Source organism: Acartia tonsa, chromosome 15 (genome assembly GCF_053477335.1).
Source record: "Acartia tonsa isolate MP-2025a chromosome 15, ASM5347733v1, whole genome shotgun sequence".
Classification (NCBI taxonomy): Eukaryota; Metazoa; Arthropoda; class Copepoda; order Calanoida; family Acartiidae; genus Acartia; species Acartia tonsa.
Genome location: NC_137274.1, coordinates 11,430,034 through 11,440,023, shown reverse-complemented (window position 1 = coordinate 11,440,023; position 9,990 = coordinate 11,430,034). Strand labels below are relative to the sequence as shown.

The 9,990-nt window shown below is 33.5% G+C and overlaps 1 protein-coding gene across 7 annotated transcripts in view; it reads right to left on the bottom strand.

The window, feature by feature from the left end:
• Positions 1 to 1,149: 1,149 nt before the first annotated feature.
• The window catches only part of LOC145307655 (long-chain fatty acid transport protein 4-like), a 138,966-nt gene continuing 130,125 nt past the window's right edge, over positions 1,150 to 9,990 (bottom strand). For 5 of the 7 annotated variants that reach the window (XM_080150139.1, XM_080150141.1, XM_080150140.1 and 2 more), the window contains 12 exons: positions 9,534 to 9,646; positions 8,570 to 8,687; positions 8,139 to 8,239; positions 7,667 to 7,725; positions 7,359 to 7,442; positions 6,718 to 6,788; positions 6,183 to 6,267; positions 5,264 to 5,376; positions 4,771 to 4,876; positions 4,033 to 4,133; positions 2,697 to 2,817; positions 1,150 to 1,797 (listed from right to left, as the gene is read on the bottom strand). In XM_080150139.1, the coding sequence (XP_080006265.1) occupies positions 1,708 to 1,797; positions 2,697 to 2,817; positions 4,033 to 4,133; positions 4,771 to 4,876; positions 5,264 to 5,376; positions 6,183 to 6,267; positions 6,718 to 6,788; positions 7,359 to 7,442; positions 7,667 to 7,725; positions 8,139 to 8,239; positions 8,570 to 8,687; positions 9,534 to 9,646 (1,162 nt within the window). In that variant the 3' untranslated portion in view covers positions 1,150 to 1,707. Of the gene's footprint in view, positions 1,798 to 2,696; positions 2,818 to 4,032; positions 4,134 to 4,770; positions 4,877 to 5,263; positions 5,377 to 5,693; positions 5,767 to 6,182; positions 6,268 to 6,717; positions 6,789 to 7,358; positions 7,443 to 7,666; positions 7,726 to 8,138; positions 8,240 to 8,569; positions 8,688 to 9,533; positions 9,647 to 9,990 lie in introns of those variants that run through there. The other 2 variants (XR_013875546.1, XM_080150144.1) reach the window with 2 other exon arrangements.

Here is a 9,990-nt window from a genome sequence, read left to right as displayed (position 1 = left end):
CAGTGAAAAATTTGTCGCTTTATTGGTCAGTTAGTTCATCTAGTAGGAGAGGAGGAGATTGGGTAATAATTATCTTAGCCAGTTGCAAGTATTACTTTATTAAAGTACATATAAATCTGGTGCAACATCCAAGTGTTAATATATCCATTCATATTTTACAAGAGTATTGTTATTAAAAAAATATTAGTTTTTTCATTATATGCTAAATTAATGTACATCCCAAATGATGATACACAAAATAACCCCTTGTGTAGATTAAAATTAGTGGTTGAAACGTTTTAACATTCAACTTAAAGCACCCACAAATCAAAATTCTCCAAAGTTTTTAAGCCAACTAATAAGAATACGTTGTTATAAAACTTTGGGGACTAGTGTAATAAAAAGCCCATTGTCCCCTCTTTCTCTCTGGCTTTAAACATTAATAATAAGCTCAAATTAAAGCTTTCTAAAATTGTATTTGGTCATTTCTTACAAAATTTTAATTATTAATACATTTTGAAATTTTCAGTATGGCTTCGAAACCGATTAATATCCGCTGGATTAAAACCGGTTCTCATCCATACTAAAAAATCATCCACAGCATCGTATTACAGACAATTTTCCACGAATATTGAAATAAAAAAAAACATAAAATTAATACAAGTTATGGCTAACAAAACTGGTTTTAATCTTATAATTTTTAATTTTCATGTCCGCGGAAAGATGTTTATAATACGATGCAATAAATAACTATTCTAGCAGCGTACCTACTCTATACCTTACATATGTCTGTATGTCAGTCCATATTTAACAAAAATGACGTATTTTAGCTAACAAGGTTTCGTGATTGTATCATAATTTAATAAATCAACCCGGCCAGGAATCATTCTTAAGGGATAAGACAATGAACAATAAATTGATGTATAACCCAATGGTGATTTGAAAATTACACATTTTACTTATAAATTAAATTAATGGTTGAAATGTTTGACCACTGCTGAAAGAAGTAAGTTTAATAAAAGATTTTAAGCCATTGAAAAAGAAAATATGAGATTATAAAACTTTGGGTACTAGTGTAATTAACAGTCATTAACAGTCCCTTTTTTCATACCATTTATACCCGTTCTACTTATGTTTATAATTGTCCTTCTTTCTCTCATTTACTTTAAAATATAATTACCTTTTTAAAAAAAATACATTACAAATATATATATCACAATATTAACTTTATGATTTTAATAGCAAAGTTATTTCAAATAATTGAGAAAATAAATTACAAAAATTTTAAGCAATGTTAAATTTTTAAAAAAAAAAATATATTTTGAAAATTTAGTTAAAAATGTTCCAAAATGTTTAAAGAAAATCCATGAAAATAGATTAATAACATTTATACACAAAGTAATTAAGGCATAACCTCTTCGGGTACTTTCATAAAAAGTACCTTATTAAGCACTGATAACAACACCCCCCTCCCTTCCCCCCCAAAAAAGACAATAAGGGGGGAAGTTTGTTTTTCGATTTTTTACTATAGATGCAAGGGTTTAACCTCTTAGGAGATATAGAAAAAAAACTCTTTCCCCCTTTTATTTCAAATTTATTTTTTTTAAAGTGGGAGGGGGGTGGGGGGTCATTTGTGCTCAACAGGTAACCTTAGTGAAAACACCCCTCGAAATACTCGAAAATACTACATAATAAAAACAAAACACTGAGTTTCTTTTTTCTCTCTTTTCAAAATCTTTCTTTGCCGCTTAATATATTTTGATACAGATCTTGTGAAAGGGGAATATACTCCCCCTGCTTCATTAAAAACAAACGGTCCTAAAAATATAAGGAATCTTAATAAATAAATAACTAGCGGCTGCGCCTCTAGCCTTTAGGGGCTTTGCCCCAACAGGTAAAAATTATGTTCGTGTCATAAAAAATGATGCGAGTATATGAATCATTACATCTTCTATTACCTACCCAGCTGAAAAAACTGCAAAAGAGTCGCCAATTTTTCGCGAATAAATGGCATGGATCTAAAGGGATAAGACAATGACAGATAAATTGATGTACATCCTCAATAATGATACACAAAATTACTCTTTCTGTAATTACAATTATTTGTTGACGGGTTTGGACACTCAAATTAATTAACCAACCAATTAAAATTCAGTAAAAAGTCCCCAAAGTTGTCAAGCCAACGAACAAGAAAAATATTATAATAAAACTTTGGGGACCAAACATAGCATTCTAAAGGAAAATTATTACACTAGTCCCCAAACTTTTAAATTACGTTATCTTTGGCTTAACAACTTTGGGGGCTTTTTATTGAATTTTGATAGATTAGCTTATTTAGTTGAGTGTCAAAACGTTATATTCAACCACTTATTATAATCTACAGAAGGAGTAATTTTGAGCATCATTTTTGAGGACTTACATAAATTTATCGGCCATTGTCTTATCCCTTGAGATTTGTGGTCTATATTATCTATAGCAGGGGATTAGCAGTTTATAAAACTTTGGGTACCATTTATAAAACTTTGGGGACCATTTTCTAAACTTTGGGTACCAATTAATAAAACTTTGGGTACCAGTTTATAAAACTTTGGGTACCAGTTGATAAAATTTTGGGAACCAGTTTATGATTTTTGGGTACCAGTTTTTAAATCTTTGGGTACCAGTTTATAAAACTTTGGGTACCAGTTATAAAAACTTTGGGTACCAGTTTATTTTACCTTTATTGTATTAATATCAAATGCCTCGGTCTGTAATTCTCTTTTCTTGAGTTTGAAAGTTCCTGTCATATCCAGTTCTTGCACTATACGTAGGAATATTGGTCTAGCATAGGCAGGCAACCTTACATATGTTATTATTTAGTTTACATAGTATGACAGACAGACAGACTGACGGACTGACAGACAAACAGACAGATAGATACATAGACAAACAGTCAATACGTAGGAATATTGGTCTTGCATAGCCGCCAGGCAAGCTAGCATATGTTATTATTTAGTTTATATAGTATTACATACAAGCATAAGTAATATTCAACCTTACATATGTTATTATTTAGTTTAAATAGGCTTACATACAGAAAAACAGACAGATGGACAGATAAACAGACAGACAGAACAGGCAACCCTGCATATGTTTTTATTTAATTTACATAGTATGTCAGATAAATGGACAGACAGATAGACAGACAGATGGACAGACAGATAGACAGACAGAAGTAACAGGCAACGCTGCATATGTTATTATTTAATTTACATATTTTTACAGCCAGACAGACAGACGAACAGATATACAGACAGTTATATAAACCGATAGGTAGACAGACAGATAGACAAACATAAAGACAGAAAAAGTAAGGAAAGGCAGGCAACCTTGCATATGTTATTATTTAGTTTAGAGATCATTACAGACGGATGGACAGACAGACAGATGGACAGACATATTATAGACAGACAGATAGACAGAAGTAATGATAAGCTGGCAACCTTGTATAAGTTATTATTTAGTTTGGATAGTATGACAGACAGACAAACAGATAGACAGACAGATAGGTAGACAGACTGATAGACGGTCAAACATACAGACAGACAGAAGTAAGAGGCAACCTTACATTTTGGTTAGTTAACATTATATTACAGACGGACAGACAGACAGATAGATAGATAGACAGACAGATAGAAAAACAGACAGATACACAGACAGAAGTAAGGATAGGTAGGCTAGGCAACCTTGCATATGTTATTATTTAGTTTACATAGTATTAGAGACAGACAAACAGACAGAAGTAAGTGGCAACCTAACATATGTGATTATTTAGTTTACATAATATTACAGACAGACAGACAGACAGATAAAAAAACAGACAGATAGACAGACAGAAGTAAGGATAGGTAGGCTAGGCAACCTTGCATATGTTATTATTTAGTTTACATAGTATTAGAGACAGACAGACAGATATTTAGATAGACAGACAGACTGACAAACAAACAGAAAAACTACTGACAGAAGGACAGAGAAAAAGACTAAACCTTTGTATATACAAAATAAATAACATGCCTAGCATTTAATTGAGCGGCTAAATAATTGAGATCAAGATGGCTGCCAACGGCTGGAGCAGCTCCCAAATCTTCCACTATGGCTGCCATACCAACTCTGCCCTAGAAGCATAGATTATATCATTAATAGCGGCAAAGCCCCTAGAGGCCTCTAGGGGCACTTAATCAGAGGTTAGTAAGTAAAATTCGCTCTCAATTTTAATTTTTGTTTTGAAAAAAAAATAAAAAAATTTGGTGGATCATTTATTTTATTTACCTATCCCCCAAAATAGTGATAAACTTTCCCATGACCTATAAAAAGAACTGTAAAGAAGAACCATATCGGTTCAACAGTTAGCGAGATCCTTTAAACCAGACAAAAAAAGCTTACTACTTTATATAATAAGATCACTCCCATAATACATTTTCCTTTTTTAAAACAAAACTAGAATTAATCTTATATTACTTTGACTATCCGCGAAAAGCTGTCGTGTCTGTAATAGGAATACCTCGCAATTGGGGACCCTAACCCCATTTACAACACAGTCTGTGAGCTAAGCAGATCCTTTTATAAAAATTTACTTAATGAAAATATAAACAATAAATCAGCTGATTGTAAATCGTGATACGCATACATGATTGCCATGTACAATTATAAAGAACCAAATGTCGTCTTTGTGTTGAAATAATATTTATGAATTAATAATTTGAACAAATAATTTTGTTACAATACAATTTGTTAAATTACTAATTTCTGTACCTCACAATTGGGGACCCTAACCCCATATACAACACAGTCAGTGAGCTGGGCTGCTCGGGATATCACCCCCTCTACCTCAGCTGTACTCACATTCTCACCTTTCCATCTACAATAATATTATCATACAAAATCAGCTGATTGCAAAACGTGATACGCGTGCGTAAATGCTGCGTAGATTTATCATGAGTCAAATGTTGTGTTTAGTGTTGAAATAATGTGATGAATCTGCATAATCATCAGGGATCTAAAGGGATGAGACAATTTTTGATAAATTAATGTACATCCCAAATGACGATACCTACACAAAATTATTCCTTCTGTATATTAAAATAAGTAGATGAAACATTTGAACACTCAACTAAATGAATATACAAATTAATATTTAATAAAAATAAAAAGTTACTGAGCCAACTAATAAGAGAACATTATTAAAAGACTTTAGCAACAAGTGTAATAAACAACCCAATGTCCCCTCCCTCCCTAATAATAATACCTGAAGGTGTCTCCTTTCCTATCCTTGAAGTAGAGGTACCCATGATCATCAGCCACCAGAATATCCCCAGATCTGAAGCAGGAGTCTCCCTTCTTCCACACATCATAAAGAACCTTTAACATGTCGAGAATTTAACTTTTTTTTGTAGATAAAAATAATAAGTGTTGTGCTAAAAATGTCCATTGAGTCCAAAAAATAGTTGGAATAAAAAGATGTCTTAGTCCAAAAAATAACTGAAATGAAAAGTTCTCTCACTATCTTAAGCAGAAATATTAATTCCTCCACACATCATACCTACAGAACCTTTAACACATCCAAAATTGTCCAATTTGTTGATAAAAATAAGGGGATGTTGTGCCAGAAATGTCCCTTGAGTCCAAAAAGTAGTTGTAATGAAAAGTCGTCTTTGTCTTAAAAATAACCAAAATAAAATGTCATCTTCAAAATAGAATATCTCAAGATCTGAAGCAGGAGTCTCCCTTCCTCCACACATCATACAGAACCTGTAACACATCTAAATTATCCCCATTTGTTGATAAATAATAAGGGGATGTTGAGCTAAAAAAGTCTGTTGAGTCCAAAAAATAGTTGGAATAAAAAGTCGTCTTAGTCCAAAAAATAACCGAAATGAATAGATGTCTCCCTTCCTCCACAAATCATACAGAATCTGTAACACAAAAAATCATCCCTTTTTGTTGATAAAAATAAGCGGGTGTTGTGATAAAAATGTCCCTCAAGTCCAAAAAATAGTCAGAATAAAAAGTTGTCTTTAAAAATAGAATATCTGGGGATCTTAAGCAAGAGTTTTCCTTCTTAAAGGGGTGTTGTGCCAAAAATGACTGTTGAGTAAAAATCTTATTAATCTTATCATCTTTCATTTTAATATCCGTGGAAAGCTATCTACAATACGATTATTTACCTTCTTCTGGCTGCTTGTCTTGTCCGAGTATCCGTTGAATTCTCTGAGAGGGTGATTTTGTTCAATTATACCAACAAATTCACCTTTAATTGATACTTTAATAAGAGAGATAGAAAAGGAGGAAAGAGGGAGGAGAGGGAGAAAGAGAGAGAGAGGGGAGGGAGAGAGAGAGAGAAGGACAGAGAGAGAAAGAGAGAGAAGAGAATGAGAGAAGAGAGAGAGAGAGAGGGAGAGAGAGAGAGGGAAAGAGAGAGCGAGGGAGATAGGAAGTGAGAGTTGTCAAATAGATAAAAATCAGAATATTTTAAATGTAGGTATGGACTTTCTGGTAACTACTATAGAGTTGCTTCATTATTTAGATTGTACCTAACTATTACTAAATCATCAACCAAAGTTTAAAATCAATAGGGCTATTGCATGAATTAATGAAATCTATTAAGCTAATCATAATGTACAGATTATAGGATTTTAGAAAAGCTTCGCTGCTAAGAAATGCCCCAGCCTGGGTAGACAAATTGTATTAAAGTATCTTCCTGGTTCTCCAGCTTTGCATCTGATACAGAGTCCTGTGGCAGGATCACGTACAGCCTCACCAGACTCATCCACCTGACAAATTAAATAGATATGGGATTGATCTACGGACAAACAATTCTAATAGTATACAAAGTTTAATAAGGTTTACCGCATTTATATACCAATAAATTTACTAGAAGCCATAAATAATGATATTTTAACCATCTGAAACGATCCTTACGCCAAGTGGTTTTGTTAATATTTTACTAGAATTTTGAACACTAACAAATACAAAGTCCAGCCTTACGTAAAATATTAATGAAACCTCTTGGCGTATAAATGTTGCGGAGAGTTGAAATCTCATTATTTATGGCTGTTAGTAAATTTCTTGGCATATAAATGTGGTAAACCTTATCAAATTTTGAACACTCTTGCATACAGAGTCCTGTGGCATTCACTCATTCATCTTGCAAGTGAAATGGATAAGGGATTGATCTCGGACCAATGATTCTATTAAAAAAATAACAAAACCTCTTGAAGTATGGAATGTTTAGGATAGTTCAAATATCATTACTTACAACTTCTTCTGTACTGATACATACTGGACTTAAAAATTAAGTTTAAGTATCTAAATCCTAAAAAAATGAGTTTTAGATCCCTTACCTTTATAAGGCCTAGAGGTAGGAAGGATGAAAACAGAACTGGTACAAAGCCAACAGCTCCAACTGTGTTGTCGAAATTCAACACCTGCCATAAAATACTAATTATTATCCTTATATGAAAGTAACAGGAGTCTGTCAGTCTGTCTGTAGCTTAAGATTTAGCTAACCACTGAACCGAGATGATTCACCTTTTGATGAAGGGCACCTCCACCCTGTTAATAGATATCATCCTTGAAAAAACAATCCTCCCCCCAAACAAATTTTTCATACATGAGAACACTGTAGTCAACAAAACAATACAACACCAACCTGTGAGTTGCCCTCTGTAGAACCATAGAACTCGGATATATTGGGAATGTTGAATCTTTCTAAAATTACATTTTCCACATTTTTGAAATAGAACAATTTGGCTAGGTACCAAAAACATCCTTTTTTTTTTGATGGGGTAAGATATTAAAACAGGGGACAATCTGTCGTCAATTTAAGTTGCTTATATGGACATCATTTATTAGTTAACCCAGGAAGAGGGGGATTAGGTAAAGAGTGGGGATGGCGAAGATTATTAATTCAGCCAGCTGCTATTACATTTTGTCAGAGTGCACAAAAATCTGGTGCAATATCCGGCTGACAATAGATCAGCTGATAGCAAAACGTGGTGCTAATATGTGATTGCCGCGTACAATTATGAATAATCAAATGTCGTCTTTTGTGTTGAAATAATATTATGAATAAACTATTTAAACAAATATAATTTTGTGTCACTTTTATATGTGGTAAATGCCTGTGAAGTCTGTCCAAATTTCTGGGCGGAGACCATTACCAAACATGAGTCTGACACAGTGCTGGGACTCGTACTCGCTTTCTGGGGTGTTCAGCAGATATCTAGCATGGAACAGGGATCTTAGGTGATATCACAATGGACAATACATTCATATATCCTAATCAGAGAGAGAGAGGGGACAATGGGCTATCTACTAAACTAGTCCCCAAAGTTTTACAATTAAGTCTTCTTATTTATTGGCTTAACAACTTTGGAGACTTTTACTGAAATTCTATTGGTTGGTTTAAGTTGAGTTTTTAAACATTTCAACCACTAATTTTAATCTACAGATAGGGTAACATATTTAAATAAAACATGCTTGGCGGACATGCTGCTTGCATAGGATCCTGCCTCTAGGCAACATATATAAATAAAACACACGTGTTGCTTACCTACAAATCTCTCCAATATACTGTGCAGTTGTTGCTTTGTATCTGACACAATCTTTCCAGTAGCTGCTGGCACTGAACTTTTCTCTCATTATCATTGGTATACCATCATGCATACAGCCTAAAGATAGAGAGATAGATATGGTGGATATATGGATAGGTAAACAGATTGATAGATAGATAGATATATAGGTTTCTCATGGTATACCATTATGCACACAGCCTATAGATAGATGGATGGATAAATAGGTAGATATATAATATAGATAGATAGGATTATCTCATCATCATTGGTATACCATCGTGCATACAGCCCAGAGATAGATATATAGATATGATGAATAGGTAGATGGATGGTTAGTTAGATGGGTAGACAGATTGAAAGATAGATAGATGGACGACAGATAGATGGATGGATAGATAGGATTATCTCATTATCATGGAATACCATCGTGAATACAGCCTAGACATAAATAGATAGATGGACAGATAGATGGATGGATAAATAGGTAGATAGATAGGAAGATGGATGGATATGCAGAAAGATAGGTATATAAATGAATATTTATATTAGTAGATAGATGGGTATATCAATAGATAGATAAATGGGTTTAAAGATAGATAGATGGGTATATAGATAGATTAAAAATCTAACCTGATAGAGGTATCATTCCCCCCACAGAATAATAGAGAGAGAGGGGACAGTAGATAGATAGATAGGTATAAATCTAACCTGATAGAGATATCATTCCCCCCACAGAATAATAGAGAGAGAGGGGACAGTAGATAGATAGATAGGTATAAATCTAACCTGATAGAGATATCATTCCCCCATAGAATGATAGAGAGGTAGGGGACAGTAGATAGATAAGATAGGTATAAATCTAACCTGATAGAGATATCATTCCCCCCACAGAATGATAGAGAGGAAGGGGACAGTAGATAGATAGATAGGTATAAATCTAACCTGATAGAGATATCATTCCCCCCACAGAATGATAGAGAGGGAGGGGACAGTAGACCCTGTCACTTTTCTTTACCCCCATCATTATGGTCAGGCCACCTCCAGCCAATATGTACCTGAATTATAAAGTAACAGGATGTAGTTCTTTGTGTCTGTAGTTTAAGATCTTACTATCCACAAACAAGTGATTCTAAGCACCTTCCAGCATTGATCCATAGTATTTTTTTGTGAAAATACTAGGTTTATGTTTAATATTTCAGGCTTATCGACTAAAAAGTTAGGTTTCATCATGGTTTTATACCAAAAAACTTTAAAGTGTAAAGCATTTTTTTATGCTTTATCATCGTGGAAAATTGTCTGTAATACAATGCTATACCTACATAATTTTTCAGTATGACTGATAACCGGTTCTAATCCAGCAGATATCAATAAGTTTTGAAGCCATACTGGAATATGATTT